Source organism: Camelus dromedarius, chromosome 13, assembly GCF_036321535.1.
Source record: "Camelus dromedarius isolate mCamDro1 chromosome 13, mCamDro1.pat, whole genome shotgun sequence".
Taxonomy (NCBI): Eukaryota; Metazoa; Chordata; class Mammalia; order Artiodactyla; family Camelidae; genus Camelus; species Camelus dromedarius.
The window spans coordinates 29,990,460-30,012,500 of NC_087448.1; the positions used below are offsets into that span (position 1 = coordinate 29,990,460).

A 22,041-nucleotide genomic window follows, 5' to 3' on the forward strand; every position below is an offset into this window, starting at 1 on the left:
CTTCTGGACATAACCACCCACCGGGTACCTCCACATGCTGACCAGTCCAGAAGCTCTCTGAACCTCACCCATCCTTAGGCGCTTTCCAAAAGTCACCTTACTAACCTAAATTCAGGTATAGTTGCAAGGGGCTTATTATGAGTAACAAAATACCCTTTTAACCTTTATCATTCATATCACTTAGGAAATTCCATCAATTATAAGATCTCTAGACACCAACATCCAGTGTAGGTACCTGGAAGTGCTTTTGTTGGAGAGTTCATGGTTAATCTTAAGACTTCGGAGAACAGTAACTATATGACACTAAACCAAGTATAGTTGTACCTTTTGTCATAAGAGCTTTTGTGAAAATGCATTAGATGATACTGTTATATATATATGCATCCTTTGCAGTGCACAGGTTGAATTGCCCCCGCGGCCACCCAGGGCCCCACCCCAGGCCTGAGAGCTCCTCCTGGGATGGGAAGAAATTATAAGAGGGACAGATATGGGGATGAATGGGGTGGTTCTTCACTTTCCTATCGAGAGAGAAAGCCACAAATGTGGAGGGAGGGAGTAGGGGTGATTAATAGCTGACAGCTGAGCAGAGGAGGAGTGCCCAGGATGGGGGTTAGGGGGTGGAGGCTGCTGGGTGAATAAAACAAGTAGCCCCCCATCCCCAGCAACCCTGGTCTTGAATCCAGGGCCAACAACCCGGAGGAGGGCTTTGCCTCCATTTGCGGGAGGTTGCCTTCCCAATTGAGAGGAGGCTGGATGTTAAAATCCTGCTGAGAATAAAATTAAGGACTTTGGGAAGAGTGCTGCTGGGAGGAAAGACCCTGGACTTGGGGCTTCCCCTCTGTCTTTTAAGGGGACAACTCCTCTTTGGCAGGGAGAGGGGCAGCTGCTTTGTCTGGGTCCTGAAGCCCAACTATGTGTATATATATAGTCTATGAAAGCTCCTGGTTTCAAGGGACACAATTCTTTTTCGTCCTGGGGTGGGTGGGGGGGAACACTAAACAAAGAAGAAAAAAAGGTTGAATCAGCTGGGAAGTTCTGATCTAGGCTTAGTCAACTTACTAGTTTGGGATCTTGGACAAGTCACTGCTCCTTTCTGGACCTTGGTTTTCTCATCTTTAAAAGGTTTTAGTTAGAATGGCTGATGCCTAAGACCTCCTTCAGCCAGTGCATTCACTCTCATCAGAAGAACAAATTGCTGAGCACAAATTTGGTCACAGGAGTTTCAGTGACACTCATGGAACCTTACTTGTCATCTGGTTCCAAAATAAATTTGTACAAAATACAAATGTGGACCAAGTAAGCTTTTCCTCTAGGATCTAACTAGCAAATTAAGAAATGTCTCTTTTATTTCAGTATTACTCAAAGTCCCCTTACACAAGCAGAGATTTGTATTTCCTAGGCTATAGAAATAGTTGGGATATTCCTAGATTAATCACAGAGTCACATTGTCTTTAATATATGTGTATTTAGAGAGAGAGAGAGAGGCTCATTATCTAAAAAATGAAAATAATTTAATTTACATGGTAGATCATTTTAGAAAACAAAATATGTGTGTATTATGACAACCATTATGCCTGTCTCATAGAAAAGACATTTGAGGTTAAACCACATTGTCCTTAATAATTACTGTGCCAAAAGTGACGCCTAGAATGCATTTCTTTAGAATTCTCATTGTCTAGCTTCAGCATTGTAGGAATGGACCTCCCCTTGGAAACAAATTCATGTGTTAAGCCTCGTGTCTTTTACCGTAAATCACATTGTCATCATAGAATTTTGCTCGATACCGCACGTCCACGTGAGACCCAGCACTGAGTGTGACCTTTCACATATGATTTACCTGGAAAATTCACAGAAGTTACACAAATCTGAAAGTACTATTATGACTGCTGGTTACACTGGTGTCCCAGTGATTTGTAGGTGTTGCGAACACGACTCGCTATTGCTTTTCCCAGCCCCCTGCTGCATTGAAATTTAATCGGTTTTCTGTATTTTTTGCGGCAGAGCTGTCACAGGCAGTAACATGTTTTTGTATATGCGTTGGTTTGGCTCTAGTGCAGATTTTTGTTCACACTGGACTCCTGCTGATGTGCACTGATTTAAAGTCTAAAACACGAAACTTAATTTTATATAGCTAATAAGTAGTCCCTAGAGGGTACTGGATCCTAAAAGCTAGTATTTTTCAGACATATTCAGCAGGAATAGGTAATGTATTACAATTAGCGACATTAGCAGCAACTGTAACAAAAGGAAACAGTAAACATAAATGCTCTTAGCAACTTCATACTTTACAACAAATATTATGACGAAATTACACAAATTAGAGTTGCAGCTTAACATTATTCAACATGTTTATTCATAATGATTGTTTCATATTTAAAGAACACCAAAATATTGTGTTTTGTCAGCCAAGGACAATCATAATTTAATAGTAATTTATTTTAAACAGCTACTGATAATACAACCAATCAACACATTAAGTGGTGCCAACATTGGCATCTTGCTAAATAATCTCTAGACATTGCACAGAGAGTACATCTTTCAAAGATAAGTCAACAAGAGCAATCAGAGCAGAAAATTAGAATTTGGTATCTTAGAATTAAAATACAGCTAAACTAAAGTTTTAATTGGGGTGATCTAAAAGGGCACTTGATGTAATGATCTCTTTCATTTGTTACTAATTGTTTGTTCCTGATGAAGAAGAAACATACACAGGAATGTTGCTGAATTGAGTTAAGATGGCAGTTTCCTTAGCAGCTATGTTTTATTGTTAAAAACAAAAGAGTGGGTAGGGATGACCTGCCAGGTAGAAACCCTCCAGCTGCTTCATATCACAAGAATTAATCCAGAAAATTCAGGGTCAGGTATAATGAATATGAAATAATTCATATGTGCTTGAAAAGAGAATACAGAGGGCATGTCATCATGCTACCCCGGGGGAAGTAAAGGAAAGGGACATTCCTATTGCACTAGCAAGTCAAGCTGGAGTTGAAATTCCTGAATCAATCTGCTTATGCTGTCTCCTGCAAAGGGGTCACAGGCTAGAAAATAGCTGCAAATGGCACAGACTTCGTTTCATTTCTAATTTCACTTGAAAACTTCAGCCTCTGATGTTCACAGACCAAGGCAAAAATATCTTCTTCAAAACAGCATTTTTGTATTGTTGAGTTGATAAGGATAGAAGTTTTAGCTCTGATTTTTACTAATAATTTTCCTAATAATTTTCTAAAGCATCTTAGTGGAGAATACATGCAGAGTGCTTTGTATATATTTTACATATTCTCATAATCTCATTTTCAAAAGCCTCAGGATACTACTAAATTTTTTAAAGTGCATACAGTAAGTCAAATAATATATATTTACACATATGTATATATATATAATTTTAAAATCTGTTGTATAAATAAATATACCTTGCTTTTTTGATGTATTCTTGAATTATTATACTGTCAAATAGTCCCTTAAAAGTTATCCTTCATTTATAACCATGTTGAATGACTTTTATTTATTTTATTTATTTTATTTTTATTTTTAACATTTTTTATTGATTTATAATCATTTTACAGTGTTGTGTCAAATTCCAGTATAGAGCACAATTTTTTAGTTATACATGAACATATATATATATTCATTGTCACATTTTTTCCTCTGTGAGCTACCATAAGATCTTGTATACATTTCCCTGTGCTATAGAGTAAAATTTTGTTTATCTATTCTACATTTTGAAATCCCAGACTATCCCTTCCAACCCCCACCCCCTTGGCAACCACAAGTTTGTATTCTATGTCTATGAGTCTGTTTCTGTTTTGTATTTATGTTTTGAATGACTTTTAAAAAAAACACACTAGTAAGCCATTAAGTTTTGGATCCCTAATATATATTATATACCTCAAAAAATATACCAGTGTTATAACTTCTATTCATCAATTTTAAAAATCTACTCTATGGTAAGCATCTTTGGGTTTGGGATAGGTGGTACCCAATGAGAGAAAATGTCCTTGCCTTGGAGAATTTAGATTCTAGTGGTGAAGATGCAACATGAAGCAGTGAACAAAGAAATAGATGATGGTATACAATAAATGCTATGAAGAATTTTAAAGAGGGAATAGCAAGGTGATTTTACCAGATGGGCAACTGAACACAGGTGAAATGAAATGAGGGGACCAGCCATGCAAAACTTAGGAGGAAAAGCATTCCAAAGGGGAACAGAAAGAGCGAGCCAAGTCCCTGTTGCAGAATCAAACGGTGCCTTGAGAAAGGAAAGACCACTGGCATCGAGTATAACCTCAGTAAGGAGTGGTACCCAAGAGATAAATGGCAAGTTCAGTGTCACTTGGGGCTGCATGAACCATGTCAGATAATTACAAGTGCAAGAGTTCCAGTCTAACTTTCTTCCCAGGAATTATTTTTCAGACGTGGTTATGTGCTGCCCTCATATAGTTTTAAATCTAGGTATTTTAATTAGAAGCATTGAAACTGCATGCCAAAAATACTTGTCTTCCTGCAATAGTTTAATTAGATTTAGGCATTTTTTACTTCAGTTATAGTATTTGTCTTAGTGAGTACCAAGTGAATGAGCAACAGGAAAGAATTTGATTAAGTGGGTTTTTCTCTTTTAAAATGCTTTAAAGTAACAAATGAAATGTGCTTCGTACCCATATATTACAATTATGAATATCTTCTTTGTGCAGGGGCTCTTGAAAGTTGCCATAGATAATGCCAGAGCTCAAGAAAAACAGGTTCAACTTGAAAAAACTGAACTGAAGATGGATTTTTTAAGGGAAAGAGAACTAAGGGAAACACTTGAGAAACAGTTGGCGATGGAGCAAAAGAACAGAGGTATTTGCAAACTTCCCAATAAGTTTAATACTTTACATAAAATCTCAACATAGCAATACTGTGTTGATGATTTACTGCAAGACTGTAACTTTTTTGTTTCTACTTGTAGCTAAATTTTACAGCAGGATTTGAATTCTGGGCTCATTATAGTTCTTAATCTCCAAAGTGCATGGTTTCTCTTCTGTTCAAATCTCAGGGAATTGAAATATATCCTTTATGTCATTAATCACATAATTTTTATTGCTTATAGCATTTAATGAATTCATAATTTTAAAGTAAAAAAGGAGCTCTGATAAGAGGACAGCCGTGAAGGAAAATTTTATATTCATCTGCAACTGCCCTTTGAAAAACTTGAGTTAAAGTCATAAAGCTAGAATAGAAAACACTGATTATTCAAGCGAAACAGATTTAGTAAGATATTTATCAACTGAAATGGAAGACTGATGAATATCTGAACAAATGGCCAAAGTTGAGTGTTTGTATAATTTTCTTTCGGAATGCCTCATTTTCATCCAACAAGGTCAAGTACACATTAAGTAGAAACTGATATGAATTTTTATTGAGTAAAAATAATATTATCAATCTATGAATGCTTCTTTTTACACACTTTACAGTGCAAGTATAGATAATTTTGAAGGTCATTCATATTTGCGTGTTTATTTTATGTATGGATTGAAGAGTATTTTCTTTACCACCAACTTCCCTTTCTCCTCAACTCTAAAATTCTCCTCAACATTCTAGAAAGGGGAGCTCCTTTTCTCTCATTTAATAAGTATCTATATAAATAGTTCACATTTCTCCTTTTATGTGTTTGACATGGTCATTTATAAACCACTGTTTCTGTTTTGCTTTTAAAACTGGCAGGACTTAGTAGGTTTTTCATCAGTTGCTACAAAGCAAAAGCTACTGGTATAGCAACAGCTAGTGGTTCCTGGGATGAGGCTGATTTGGGAGGCTGTCACCTCAGGCATATAGCACAGTTCTAAATAAAGTGATTTCACATAGATGTAGGTACTGGAATAATCAAAGCAAGATAAACATTAATAGTGAAATATGTTCTAAGTGAGTAATGAGTCTGGTCAAAGAGTTCATTACGTGGAACCATCTTCCATGAGATAGCCATGTCTTGATTTTGATCTTGCCTAGAGAAGTCTTTTTTTTTTTTTTTTTTTTTTTTTTTTTTTAACAACGCTTAAAAGCAGACCTTAAATTCCTAAAGTAATCTTTTGGTTACTGGAGAGACTTTCAAAATTTTGTTGGTTCAAATCTGTTGGAGGATTTATATTCTGTTTTATTCTTTTAAGCACTAGAGGTAGAGGGCAAAACATTTCACAGATAACACCACGAACCACCCATTTCATTATTTGTGAACAATAAATTAAAGGCAATAACTCTCAATAAGAATGTATTATTAATGTGTTTATTGAAGCAGTGTATTGCCCTGAAGAGAGAACGTGGCGACCCCATTTGGTTCAGTCACATAGCAGGAAACAATAAGCTGTCAATGGCAAGGCACTGGGTATAGAGACATTAGTGCCCAGCAGTTTACATTTCAAGTGAATAATTCAGAAATTACTGTTTCTTTTCAAAGAGACTCACAGTCATGTTTGGAAAGGGAAAGAGTAGACAACTAATTTTGTTAAGATAAGCATATGATAATCACACTATTAAATCAAGTAAATTAGCATTTATTTGAAGTCAGTTTTGTTTTTCTTGTAAGACTGTACTCAATGTAAATTTTTATTGAAGTATAGTCAGTTATAATGTGTCAATTTCAATGTACATTTTGATAAAAAAACAGCTTCTGTTAACATTTTACACCAGCAATAATAAACTCGACAAGTTAATTGTCTCCCATCTTAACAATATTAATAATTATAAAAACAGGATTTGTGGAAATTAGAAATTGAAACTAGATAAAAAAACAAATTTCTTCTATATAGCACAGGGAATTAGATTCAGTATCTTGTAGTAACCTATAATGAAAAAGAATATGAAACATACATATGTATGTGTATGACTGAAACATTATGCTGTACATCAGAAATTGACACATTGTAAACTGTAAATAAAATAGATATTTAAACAAAAATTCTTACCTGAGTCATTATTACCTCATTTTATATTTTGAATAAATACCATGCTAAATAAAAATATTTTTCTTTTATCTATAGTAAGAAATTAAACAGCAAACTTGGAGTGATTACTTCATATGACTAACTCTCCAAAAGGATTTTCTAATGCTGATTCTATTACGTTCACATCCACAATGTTTATCAGCCATCCAAAAAACAATTACTTCAAAGAAAACACTTGTATGCTTTTCATATGCTTATTACTTGCTTTATATATAAAAGTTAAAACAGTTATTGCATATATGGTAGTACAGTTTATGTAGTTTACATATCTTTTGTGAAGAATACTTTTTATTGATTACAAATTATATACATTTAAGTTGTCCAGTAGGAGAAAAACATATCAATAAACTTTTTGTATCATAATATACTTTTTCATATAAGTAGCAGTGAAGTTTTGTACTCCCACCAGATTTCTGCAGAGTAAAAGTGCAACTTTCTTGAATTATGTTACACTGCATATACATTTGCTGTGAAGAAATGATTCATTTCTCTGAGCAAATTGCAATAGCTTTATCCAAAAACAATCTGCTTATATATGTTAACAATAACTAAGAGTATTTAGCTTTTCATAGACAATAATATCTATTGCATTGTCTAAAATTTCAGGAAAGAATTATTAACAACTTTGCTGGGGTAACATTTTGGGAAAAGATTTATAGGGAAAATGCTCCATTTACTACTCAAAATTGAGGCTTCATAAAGAGATAGGAGTTATGCTTATAAAAGTTTGCTCTGTTCAAACAACTCTGCCTTAGTCTGATTCAAGGGCAGAGACTAAGCCACAAAATTTATTTAATCAGGCTTCCCTTATTAGGGGATATAAATATTTATTAAAATTAGTTTCCCATTAAATCTGTCTCTCCACATAAGACAATTAAAGGCATTCTTGTAATAGTTCAAGGCTAAATAAAAATTGGCCTCCTTGGACATTTTACTGATTTATTTTAGGTAAAAGTGGATTTTTTTTTAAACTTCCTCTGCATAGTTCAGCAGGGGGAAAAAAAGAATATAATTAAAAAACATAGACGGTTGTGGAAGTTTGAACATTGCAAAAAATTTTAAAAATAATGTGCATACACTCTTTTCCAGCCATAGTTCAAAAGAGGCTAAAGAAGGAGAAGAAGGCCAAGAGGAAATTGCAGGAAGCACTTGAATTTGAGACAAAACGGCGTGAGCAAGCCGAGCAAACACTGAAACAGGCAGCTTCAACAGACAGTCTCAGGGTCTTAAATGGTAAGAGGACGCATCTTTATGCCTGGCTAACTGACTTTCATTTTGAAACCTCAAAAGACACTTCAGACACGTGATTGTGGTTTTGTGTATTTCTGTGGCTTGTGATTCACTGAGCTCTGCTTGTCACTGAGAGCCTGGTGGGAGGGATAGTCACGTGTGTTGGGAGAAATGCTTTATTTCACAGGTGCGCCTATGGTTTTGTTGCTTCAATATCTGAGATGTGACATTGCTTCTCTATTTCACCAAACCTGTCTGTCCCGAAACGTAATAAAATATTTCATCTGAAAACTTCCCCAGCCCCATCCCGTTTTTATGAAACTATTTCACATTATTTCTCCATTCACATCTTTTGATCATTCTCATGGTTCTAGTCTTTGTTCAACCTTTAAAAGAGGATGAAGGTGTATGTAATTTTAATTCAGCACCAGAGTAACAGGTTGTTTTTGTTTGTTTGTTTGTTTGTTTGTTTTTTGTTTTAAGGACAATAAGAATCAAATGAAATGTGTATCACTCTTACCTTTTTGTGCTTTTAGACTCTCTGACCCCAGAGATAGAAGCTGACCGCAGTGGCGGCAGAACAGATGCTGAAAGGACAATACAAGGTAGGAATTCGCAAAAGGCCATAAATCTAGATCTTGCTCTATGAGTTTTTCCTCCGCTTTAGCCTGCTATTCAAGCATGTAGCCTACCATCTGGGCCACATCAAAACAAGTTCAAACAAGGTCAAGTTCATCTTGCTTGTTTATATGAGTGAATTCATTTTGTGCTGATAGATTTTCTTTAAATTAACAGGTCATTTCTGTTTATTCAATGCAATTAAAAAGGAATAATTAATTTTAAACAATGTATGACTTAATCTTAGACACAGTAAATGTGTTTTATTGAATGCTTGAAGCCCAGACTAATACACAAAGGGTTTAAAAGTTCTTTTCCATATGAGTAAAATCGTAAGTTAATCAAATAGGTAGAGGTTAAAATTTGAAATTTTCTTCTTTTCGTTTTTGTGACAATTAATGCAAGGTACATGCAAAATAGGCCAGGTGAATGCTAATAATAAATAAGATTGTTCAGTCCTATGTGGATTTTCCAAATGTTCTGTGTGCCACTGTATATGTTTTAATAACACAAATCTGCTGAGCAAAATCATATATAGAATCCTAAAGGGAGTTTTATTAAAAACACTCAGAAGAGCAAAATATGTGTATTGTCAAGACCACATTATTAAGAAAGAGCAAAATATGAAGGTAACATTTACAGTCTAACATCTATTCTAGACAATAAACTCAGTCTAACAACATGAATACTAAACAGTAAAAAGAGCATTAAATGAAGATGATTCTTCAAAGAGAAGCCTACAATGATTAACTGCTATAATCCTCCCAATTGCTTTTATTTTGCATTTCGAGCTCAGTCATTTTGGGGATATTGTTTAACATTAATGGTGTTACTTAATCAGTTCCCCAAGAATCATTCTTCGTTTAGTGTAAAGGAAATATAATTTTATCAAGTGTCATATATGCAATAAATAAAAATCAGGAACTTGAAACATTCCTGGTGAATGGATTTTGCTTCTTTACTTTACCTGGGACCATGATAATAATTTTTTAAGTCCTAAGGCTTGAACTATATGTTATTATGAGACATCTTCTTGGATATCTAAGATTAATGCAATTATAGATGTAGAAAAGGCTTCATTTTTTTAGAACATTAACAGATACGAGCGAAATTATATATGTGTTTGTGCATATGATAGTGTTAAAATAAAAAGATTTCTGTTGCATCTCTGAAGAATTGCATATACATGCTAACAAATTACTAATAATCAAGCCAGTTCTCTTTATCAGGGACAGTAACTTCAGTATGGCCAATATAAATAATCAGCCCTGGTTTGCATGTTCCAGGACTTCTCAGGCACTAACTTAGCTAATGTCCAGTGTATCTGAGAAAGCACATAAGTCTCCTGGTAGATGTGATATGTAGATTATCTGGTATCCACAGTATTCTCAAGGTGATCAGAACTGAAGCTAAGAAAAATTATAGACAATACATTCCTGCATATAAATGGGAGGTTTAAAAGGTTATTAAGCAGTGATTAAACATTTTTGTGTAGTTGACATAATATATAATATATATTTCATGAATTTGCTATCAGCAATATTTTCGTCATTAATAAAGCTATTATTATTTTTATTTGAATTTGTAAAACTCATGTATATTCAAATATACATTTTAATATGCCTAAAGTCTTGCTATATAAGTTGAAACTCTCCATTTCTATTATGATTTGCTTACTACTCTGAAGAACATTTTTGATAATAAATTGCCTTCTTTTGCTATCTAGAATGCAATCACTTGTATAACATAGAAAACCCACTCATATAACTTTATAATTAAGGCAATGAACCATTTGAATAACAATTACACATAGTAAGTTAAGGCAAATATAAATTATTATAGGGTTAGTTATTGCTTTGGTTTAATTGTAATATGAAATATTTATTCACTTCATTCATTCATTCAACTTGTCAGTTAAAAAGATGTTTCTCCAGTCTAATGTGAGTGATCAGTAATAATTCTACTTTTTGTCTACTTATACTTGGATTCTGATGATTTTCTTGTATTGTTCACTGCAGTTTTCTGTATTACACTTAACTAATAGTAATGATTTTAATTAGATAATACGATTTTCCTCAAATGTAATGTAAAAAAAAAAGACTATAGAGGAATCTGTGTTTCTATGTGTTAATTGCTAAAAAGTTATTTCACTAGCACTTGAACTACCCCTTTTAAAATATCAAAGCAAAGAGATCAAATTTTGCTACTTTAACTCCACTAAATAACCTCCTTTAAACCTTTGAAAGTGTTTTTATTTTTAACCTTAGAAACTAAATTCATAAATTTGGAAGCTCACAAAAGCAACACAATTAACTGTGAAGAGAAGAAATCAGAGGATTAAACGACTGTTCAGTAACATTCTGAGTCTAAGCACAAGAATGGGACAGGCAAAGAAGAAAGAACCAGAACTCATTGCTACTTTGTAAAAGTGTCAGGCATTTGGGGAGCTATGAGCACATGCTGCCTCACAATTCAAAAAAGACATGAGGGGAGGCTGTGGCTCAGTGGTAGAGTGTGTGCTTAGCATGCACAAGGTCCTGGGTTCAACCCCTAGTACCTCCATTTAAATAAATAAATAAACAAAGAAAGTCTTAAAAAAAAAAACCAATGATGCAAACACGGTGTCTTGCTCCTTTCACGTACCTTTTTGGCATCCCCAAGCTTAGGAGGTTATGATGTTCTTTGTATTCTTTCTAGCTCCCAATCCAACCATAACTGAAATTATTCTGTATTCCAAAATAAATTAAACTTAGGGAAGAAAAAGGAAACCCACCTCTTTTTAAACTTGTCATGTATTGATTTTTTTAAGAAAATTTGGCAATAAATAAATGCCATGGTTGGCCCAAGAGTTAGTCACCTAGCAGTGAGGCATTTAAATATTACTCAGTTACCCCCATAGAAATGTTGCCTCATTGGCATTTAGTACCACCATTTCTGTAAAACTAGAGAGGTGGGGAAGAGGAAACCAAAAAGCAGTTTAGAAAATATTTCTGAGCCGAGGTCCTAAATAATTTACTTCCTTATCTTGATAAGTAAAGAAAATCATCTCATATTACACAGGAATAAAGTTTTCATTGCTGATACTTCTAATAACTAAGTCAAAATTCACGAGTTTGGTAGAGATATTGTGACTATTGAATAAACAAAAAACAATTTTAAAAACTTGTTTCAAGAGCTGAGTTGCATAGTGATTAACTCTCTGATGCCTTGAGTCTTACAGATTTATATGTCATGATTTGTGCTGGAGTTTAAAAATTTTATTTTACTTTAAAGCTTTTAGTAAGATATTTTGAATATACATATACACAGTAGACAGAGTTCATTTAAATACTCACTGAACATTTATTTGGACTTGTTAATAAATAGCCTCCAAAATTTGAGCCCCCACACATACAAATGCACAACCACACAATGTATATGCAGTGAGTCAATAACATTATGGGATCTTCAACTAAATCCTAGTCTCTTTTTTTTCTCTCTCCCTAGGCAATAGCATCCCCTTATCCGGTTTATTTAATTTATATATTTTGACAATTTCAAAAATATTTCTCCAGCCAATTCAGACATCTAAGAGCTTCAAATAATATCCAATTTGTATTTAGCTGTTTCACAGAGACCGCAGGGTCTAGTGCGCAAAACCTAAAAGATCTTCCACCCTCTCCCTCCTGCAAACCTGCCTTCCTCTATGTTCCTTCTCTGTAGTACCTTCATCTGTTCAGTCCAATATCCCCCTCAGTATATAATGAGGGAAGAGTGAAGCTTGACATTTCCCTCCCTTGCTTTCTATATACAATCACAACTACTGCCGCCACTCTCTGTTCTTCTATGACAGTGCAATTTTTTTTCTTTTTCCCTTTTTTTTTTTTTTTTTTTTTTTAATTTCTGGAAAGCCTCACATCTTTCTCCACCTACCAGGGGCATTTTTCCCTCTTTCCTGCCTTTATTTACTCATCCTTCCAGTCTCGTCTTAGAAATCACAGCCTCCAGGAAGGCTTCCCAGACTCCACACTCACCCCTGCAACACCTCCCTGACCCAGGGGTCTAGCTCCTCCTTTTAGAATTTCTTACCATACCTTCCTCTTCTCCACAATTCCATGCTGTGCACTGGTGATTCCTTTTCGAGGGTCTTCTTCCTCCTTTCTCTGGATGGCAGCCAGGCAGATTATGGACCGTGCCTCTGGTTCACTGCTATGTCCCTGGGCCCTGTGTGCTTGACATTTACTAATGTGTCAAAGGTTTGTGCCACATTTATGGTGCCTAGAGGTTTGACAAATTGTAGTGCTTGCTATATTCCCTAAAGGAATGTATTGGTGAATTAGGACCTTGGTTAGATCTTGTGGATGGATGTCAAGGATTCCTATTGTTCTGACTTTTCTCAGACTTTGGTTGGAGGGACTAATGGAAGGAAACAAAGGACAGTATAATTCCTGGCAGGACTGCAAATTCTGGCAGCATGACATTTTATTTCTGATAACTGAGTTAGCAGTATGTGTTTATTTGCCCTGTATGCATTTCTAATGCTACTTTCTTCTTGCACGTTTGACCTCCGATTTGAATTCTGAGAATGTTCACTTACCCCCATTTTAAATTTATATTTAACTTAACAAACCATAATCACCTTTATCATAAATAACATTTTCCTCTTTGGTTCAATGAACATTAACCTCATGTTTCTTTTCTGATCTCTTATAATTTCAAATAATTTAATCTCTATAAATTGTTGAGGTGATCGATATATAGACATGAACTGTAACATGGGATAATCATGAATTAGTACAGTTTTATCTCTGTGTTTTATAAATTTTCAAAAAGTCTGGAAAGTTCACTTTCAAAATAGCAGCTTTTTGCTTTTTTCTTCCAAGTAAAAAATTAGTCCTCTTAAACCAAAAAGTAGTTGTTAAAAATCAGTGGGAATATGGACAACAGTTCCTCTGACTTCTTAGACTATCTGCAAGTTATTCTTGCAGAATCTTGACTCCACTTGAAAGTGCGTCTCTTTTATTTACATCCAATGTCCATAATCAAAACTGTTTGGCTTTTTATTCTGTTTTGACTGATCTCAGATCATAGAAAACCAAATGTTTTCCTAATAAAAGGACATAAAAGACTTGCCCTTCACATTAACAACCTTTTTCTTTTCCAATTTAAAAGTATCTTCTTTCTGTTTCCTAGATATTTGAAGATACATGCTAAAATTAAAAATTATTCACTTATCCAACAAAGATTTATTGAACACTGATGAAATGCTAAGCCCACTTACATGCTGTTGTTGCCTTAGCACTGGGAAAGGGCTTTAAAGAGAAATTAAATCTCTTCATTTTGCAAGAGAAGAAACTGAGGCTTAGTGAGGGTACCTGATTTATTAAAGGTTATACCATGAGTTAATTGGAGTTGGGAATATAATTTAGTCCAATTACTTTTCACATTCCCTATTTTCTTCTTGATTGTTTTGAGATTAGGATTGTAAAAATGTTGGTTCTTTTAAAATTTGTTGTTATTATTACTTGTTTACTAACTTACAGATGCAAAACATTATGCCAGCCATACTTATGAGTGAAATTTGTATCTTTTATCAACTTTTTTATTGAATCAAATGCTCTAGCACATACTGAGTATACTGGTAATACATTTTCTTTCATTTAGACTCAGTGATATTACACAATAAGTGGAGTATTTGCTTATTAAAATAGGGAGGTGGATGAGGAGCTCGTATTTATTGAGCCTTTCCTGTATATTCTAATTTAAAGGTGAGACAACGAACACTCAGAACGGCTAATTAACATTCTCGCATTTGCACTGTGAGTTAGTGAGGTTGCTGACATTTAAATTCAGATTTATGACCCCAGAGTCTTTGTTCTTTCCTCCATGCCCTGTTGTCTGGATTTTACATGTCTCTCTTCTAGGATAACTGCTTGCAGCCCCATTACTCACTGTGGATAGTTAGCACATTGCCTGTTAATGACTTCGGAAGTTAAAAACAGTCTACTGACAGCTACTAGGGAATGATACACATTTGGAAAAAATGTTTCTTTTCCCTTTTTATTTTTCACTCAGTCATTTATGCCTATACCATGTTTATAGACATGTCTACACATTGGGGAGAACGCCTCTAAATGAAGAAAGTAAAGGTCAATATAAGAAATTAAGAAATTAATCATATTTAGATAAAAGACTTATCTACATTTCTACAACTTAAGTTAAGACATTTGAAGGGCATCTTCATTTCTTCTACAGCATGTGTTTGAACAGAGTTGCTAAGTGGTATCCCAAGGTTTCTACACTGTAAAGGTCCTAAATTGAGCCTTTCACTAAACTTACCACTTTAAAGATCTATGTGAAAGTATTGTTTAAATTTGATTTCAAGGGAGGAGGGTATAGCTCAGTGGTAGAGCACATGCTTAGCATGCAGTAGGCCTTGGGTTCAATCCCTAGTACCTCCATTTAAATGAATAAATAAATAAACCTGATTATTTCCCTCCTAAATAAATAAATAAATAAAAATTAACTAAAATCTATAATTTAAGTATAAAATAAAATAAATTTCATTTCACATAATTGTCTTATGCATATTTCTATTTTGAATCCTTAAAAAAGAAATCCATGAGTTTAATGTCGGAATGGAGGTTCTCCAGACATCTCTATAGAATCTGCAATTAAGAAATGCTAGGAGTCAGATCTAGATTCTTATCTCTTCTGCAACTTTTTATTTTCCCCTCCTGTAGTAATTGCTTAACCTCAGAGCATTACTGTGAGGATTAAATAAAAGAATCCATGTAAGACACTTAGCGTGTATGGGGCAATAGTCTGCACAGTTAAGTTTTAGCTGTTAATATTAAATTTTATTATTTTGAGTTAACTTATTTACAGTACCCAGCCACTGGTAAACACTGAAGCTATTATTACTCTAATATATATTTTACTTCTCTCTTTTCAGAAAATTGGCCTTTATTTATAACATAATGTTGATTTAGTCTCATACTAAAGTGTTGCAGACATTTACAAGAATTTTTTTGTTACCTGAACCTAATTTTCTATATATAAAAATGTCTTTATTTAGCTTAAAAGGGGCAGGCTTTCATTATAAAGAGGGGTGGGGGGCTTGCTTAAAACTGATTTCTGGACTGCCTGCTGTGCATAGTGACTATTGTTTATTCACTTAGAAATATGTAATTGCCATAGGGATTGCCTCAAACTATTATTCTTGGTCTTAAAAAAATAAATATTAGAATTATATTACTCTGAACAAAACAAAACAATAATAAATTTACTCCTAGTCTCTTGGCACTGGTCTCTGGTGTTTGGCAGCATTTCAAATGCAGCTAATCAATTTAAACAGCATTGATTAAGTTGAACAAAGGATGATATTGATTGCAAGCAGGAACCAATAAACAGGCTAATGTTCCGTAGTCATCACAGGTCATTGTTAACTACTCATTCAACTAGACAATCGGAGTTATTACTAAACAGAAAGTCTCAGAGACACTCATGAGTTTTAATGTTTTATAAAATTTTAGAATAATGTTTTCTTATAATTTCAGTATAAGCATTTTTATTCTTTTAGGACATGTATGAAAACAGTAAATCTTGCTTTTGAATGTAGGTAAATGTGCTTAAACTCCCAATGTGGAGGGTCTTTTGTAGGTATTGTTGGAAATGTCTTCTTATATAATTTAAACTAATTATACATCAAATCATACATAGTGAGCAGCTGAGTATGAAGCTGCTCAAGATAGTCTTAAATTGCAATTCATTAGAATTCTACCTACATAAAATTATTTTAATGTATATTTCCATAGAGCTAATTTTTTAAACTCCTGGCTCTTATGGAACAACAGCAAAAAAGCATGATTGTCATTGCATGTTTGTGTTGAGTTGTGACATAAAATGAGGTTTTGTGATGTAATTTTAATTCTTATTCCATTGCCCAAATATTAGACAGAGTAAATTAAGGCCAAGTGATTGGGCTTAGTTTATAGTATGCTTGACATCGTATTTCCTAGAGAAAGTAATATAATAGATGGTAGGTTCTATGAGAGTTTAGAGGATACAGAGAGCATCAGGAACAATGAATTGGAATTGGGGATTGAGAAAGACGAAACAGACATTGTACACTAAATTGCTTTTAAGGACCGAAACATGGCAATTATTAACGGAAAATATAATAATGTTTTATTAGAATGGATAAAATTGAAAATTGTATTAAATTGGCTTGTTTATGAACATGTTTTTGGCTTGGCTTGAATACTGTCTGAAGACTATAATCAAAGAATAGTGATAAATGGAAATCAGGACAGATATTAGCAGGGGGCCCTGAAGATCAATGCTAGATCCATTTTGATTTAACATCATAATTAGTGATATGGAAGAGTCAACAGTGTATCAATGAAAGTCACAGATGATCTTAATTTAGAAGGTGTAACATCCATCTGTGTGGGCAGTGTACATATGCAAAAGAAGTTTAGGACATTTAGAAATTTCAGGAGGCATGAAGTGAGGTTATCTGTGTGAGAAAAAAATTTAATTTTAAGATCTGTTTTCAGAAAACATTAAAAAGCTCAACAAATATCGAGGGTAATGTATGTCCTCTTGTAACTTTTCATAGTTCCATACTAACAGTGACTGGCCGCAGCACTGACAGGGAGTCAGAGGATCAGTAGGAAAATAAGCCTCTGTCATTTTAACTCCTATGTATATTCATTGAGGATACTTTTTATTGTTAGGGCTAACTAGACAGTTTAGAAAGTTGGTTTTCGCGTTATGGTCAATACAATTTTTTTTTTTTAGAGTGTATAATATCACCTTCAGATTTAAGAAAAATTTATTTATAATAGTTTGGCTTTGAGTCTTTTTCAGCATTATTATCAAGGGAGAAATTTGATGGCTGTTGTATCCAATTAACTTGCTCACTAGAGATCGTCATAAGAGAAAATGTGTATAATATCTACCAAAGCTGAAGAACGGTGCCATTTCATCACATAGACGTGTGGGTCCTATTCACAAAACCTGCTTTCTTTTTTTGTATCCACTCTTAGACAGCAGAAGCAGCTTGGCCATCTAACAGCATCTTTAGTAAATATTCAGAGTACCTTCTTTAAGTTGGAGTATAAATACATGTTTTCTTTCACTTTCTGAGAAACATTATTTATAATTTAGGGGTTCTAAAAGTGACCTAAAATACTTAAATTACAGAAAAAGAACCTTCATTTTTAAGTCTATTCACTAAACTGAAGAATTTTTATAAATGAAATTTAAAAATTGGTACATGAACACATGATGTTGGAAAGTATGTGATCAATTTATAGCATATTTATGTCTAGACATTTGAGATATATAACACCCTTTGCTGTAAATTCTCCTTTAGAAAAAAAAAATGAAACATCATCATTTAGACTATAAATGTGAAAATGCTTATGGTGCATTATTCTACCTCCCATGGTTAGGGACAGAATGCAGACATGCCACAATAATGTTTTTTATTTCTACTGTTCGAACCATATTAATGAGAACATCATTTTGGAGAACTAATTATTTCTATTTGTCTTGTGTCACACTTTCTAATTCCCCTATATTAGCACAGCCAAAGCAAATTAATTGCTTTTCCAGTAGTTGAACCTTGTCCAAGAATGAGCTCACATTCCCTTCCAGTTTCCCTGTTTCTGGGAGTGCATTGTGTCAGAAATTTCTCTTGATACTTAGCATAGTCTAGAGAATATCTTTACAGATTTCTGCGCGCTCACTTGATGAAATTTATAAGTTTAAGTGACCCGCCAGGAAAGATAAAGTTCTTAGCTGCAAGATTATACATCAAAACAGTTAAAGTGAAATTAAAATTAAATGAATGAATCTCACTGAAGCAAAAAAAGCAGTAATTAATGGTTCCCTTAATTGTCTTCATAAAATATTTGCATGGGTCTAATTTGCATAATTTGCATGTATTAATTAATCTTTCAAAGGAATTTTGTGCTGAGAGAAGCCAAAAAATCTCTTTGTTTTATTTAACATCTAATGAAATATTTATCTTCTTTAATGAACTTCTCATCTTCATTAAAATAAAAATTGAACAAGTTTGTATGTTTTAAATGTTTTTATAATTGAAGTATTCAAAAAATCTCTTTAGACTTACAACAGCTGAAAAACAAACACATTATTTAGCAAGCAGTATCGTTTTACAACAGCAGCACTTAAAAAAAAAAGTCCAATTTCCCTTTCTCAAAGGTGGCAAGGCATTTGGTAAATGAATAAATGGATATAACTATTTCATTTTAAAAGTAAGATTTACAAAGTCCGTATCATTTCTTTCAATGGTAATGTTATTTTTATGGCTGGAATAGTAGGCAGCAAGAGGATAGATATATGAGAAAAATCAGTGTGTTTAATTGTTTGGGAAATGGTTCATTGGTTGAAAATATTTTAGCTGGTTCAAAGAAATTAGTCCATTAGAATACACTTGCTCTTATTAACAACTGCGAGATTGACTGACAGTATTTTCTGGCAGAAGCAATACAGTTCTAACTTTATCCTAAATCTGCCTGCTGCAGGGGTTTCTCCTGCACTAAGATCATAGTGAAAAGCAAGAGATGTGCCTTGGAAGGGATGAAATTCAAAATTTCATTGAGTGCCAAAGAGTAGGTATATTCAAGAGAGCTGGGGAAGAGAGTAAGGAGAGATCCCAGAAGTTACAGAGACATAAGGGAAGGGACACTGGTTTTCTGTTAATGGTATTCATTCATTTGGATGCAGCAATGAGTCAGAATATTGCAAAGAAAATCAATTAACACGCCCAAAGCAGTTTAAAGTTTGCATAGCTTTTCCACATGCATTATTTTTGTTAATCTAGATGTAAGGAAACTGAGGAACGTGGTCAGAAAGGAATCAGACTGTGAACTCAAGACCTCTGAGTGCCTTTGACTCCATATGCCTTCCTCCTATGTGACATCCATCTTTGTATCTCATGATAATTTATGAAGTGGCTGTGACCAGCTAAATGTTCAGCTAGATAATGAGGGTGGCATACATTTATAAGGATTAAGATTCAAAATGCAAATATATACTAGTTCTTTCCATGTAAAGTTTAGTAATGTGATAATATCAATTAAATTGACTTTGGTTTCCTGTAGGATTCCATCTTCAGGGAACTAAAAAGGCATTTTCATTAGGCAACAGTTTTTTTTTTTTCCCCCCTTGAAATCGCTCTCATAATTTACAATTTCTCATATTTTCTCTAATATAAAAAGGAAAATAAATCCATTAGGTTACAAAAATAATTATTAATCAGTTACAAAATAAATGCCAATACAGATTTCCTCTAGCATTAATATTGATAATTTAAATAATTGATTTCTGGATGATTAGAATTAATGTTAAGACTATTTAGTCTTAGGAGAGAAATGCTAGACTGAGAGCCATAGTCTAGTATTGACATTCATTAATGTTGTGACCCTGGTAACTCCCTTTAACTGCTAAGACCTGCTCTATTGCTGATATATTTGTCCTGTCAAAGTGGCAAAGACATCTAATTTTCATGAGCATAAATACATAAATACACACACAAACAAAATATTATTCATGGTCCATTATGGATCCATGGATTCTGGATTCAGACTGCCTGGGTTCAAATCTCCACACTGCTGTCTGTTATCTGTATGGCACTGAGCGTGTAAATTAAACTTCTTGTTTATGAGAGTTCCTAACCTGTAAAACATAGAAAATGATCATAATATTCACCTCACAGAGTTGTTATGGGGATTAAGTGAATTAATATATGTAAGGAACTTACAAGTAGAGGCTAGGCTAAGAAGAATCTGCTGTTACAATCCTACACAAATTTAATGTAATAGTACTTGCAATAGTATTCATTTTTGGTAAAAATTAAACATTATTTGGATTTTAAAAATTGATTTTAAACCAAAGAATATGATTTTCATTATGTGACACATACTTTTCCTTTTAGCATGTTTTAAGCTGGAAAATGAAAATTATATCCCCAGATTTTTCAAGGCATTTAAAAAATTCATGACAAAGGGTGGATTTCAATATTTCAATATTTATGTCAATTTAAACACATGACTTAGGAAGATTCATTTTCAGCTCTGTATGATTATTTATCCTTTTCCAAATTAAATAAAAGATAATCTAGTTTTTTTTTTTGACTCATTTAAGATGGAAGTGTTAGAGCTTCTTAATTCTTTTTATTATATTTTGGCAAATTCTTCTTAATATGGTTTATATTTTCATATAGTATGGAGTAACCGCAGACTCTTCTAATTCATAGATAATCATACTCCAGAGATAGTAAATCTCCAAACATAGTTCCACCTAAGCTTACTAATTATACCTATAAAATGATGAATGATGGCTACAAATTATTGAATCTGACTCTCATTCTTTATTTATTTCTCCCTGGGAGAAAGAGCACTGGATGGGGAGATTTTAGGCCATAAATTATTCCCATACATAATCAGGTGTGCTGTGTTCAACCTCAATTCCATACTGTGATTTTGCATTCACTTATGAAATTCCCATTTTAACATATTAAGAATGAATTATTTGACTTCCATGTTGAAATGATATTTACTTGTATTAATAATTTCAATGTTTATTTTTTTCTTCATGGCTTACACTGATTAGTATAGTTTTAAGTCTATCTTGTTTCAGGTCTTTGGACTGGATTTTAGAAATTTCTCCAAGCAAAGTTATATGAAATCTCACAGTGTAGACTCTCTCTCCAGTTCAAGTGTTGGGAATGGAGAGAAATTTCACAAATGAGAAAAAATTAGATGTAAGACACTAGGAATGGGAAATGCATTCCTCTTCTAAACTCAACAGATGGTTCTGGGTTCAAGTCAACCGTTGCCCAGTAGGACCATAAGCTCAGTGCAGCCAAGTGTATTTTCTGAGGGAACTCAGAAATAGACATTTTTATGTAAAATGACAGATTTTGAAAAACAAAATGGAACCCTGAACAAGGTAAATGTTTATTTATGTTCTCTGATAATAATAGTAAGACAGAAAAAAATTCTCTCAATCAAAAAAAACCCCAAAAACTCATCATGTATCAGATTATCAATACATAAACCAAATTGAAAAGAGCAATTAAGTCACAAGTAAAGAGAACAGCTCTCCAAGCTTTTTAGAATGACTGCAGTAACTTTCCCTAACTGCTTTGAATTCAGACATACTTTTGAGGCCCACTTGCCCATATCTTTCTTCAAATGTGTGC

At 33.6% G+C, this 22,041-nt stretch overlaps 1 protein-coding gene across 1 annotated transcript in view; it reads left to right on the forward strand.

Moving 5' to 3' along the window:
- The window catches only part of DACH1 (dachshund family transcription factor 1), a 396,950-nt gene that overhangs the window by 357,646 nt on the left and 17,263 nt on the right, over nucleotides 1–22,041 (forward strand). Inside the window, exons 8-10 of the mRNA XM_010978779.3 lie at nucleotides 4,689–4,836; nucleotides 8,064–8,207; nucleotides 8,741–8,809. Coding sequence (XP_010977081.3) covers nucleotides 4,689–4,836; nucleotides 8,064–8,207; nucleotides 8,741–8,809 — 361 coding nt within the window. The remainder of the gene's footprint in view (nucleotides 1–4,688; nucleotides 4,837–8,063; nucleotides 8,208–8,740; nucleotides 8,810–22,041) is intronic.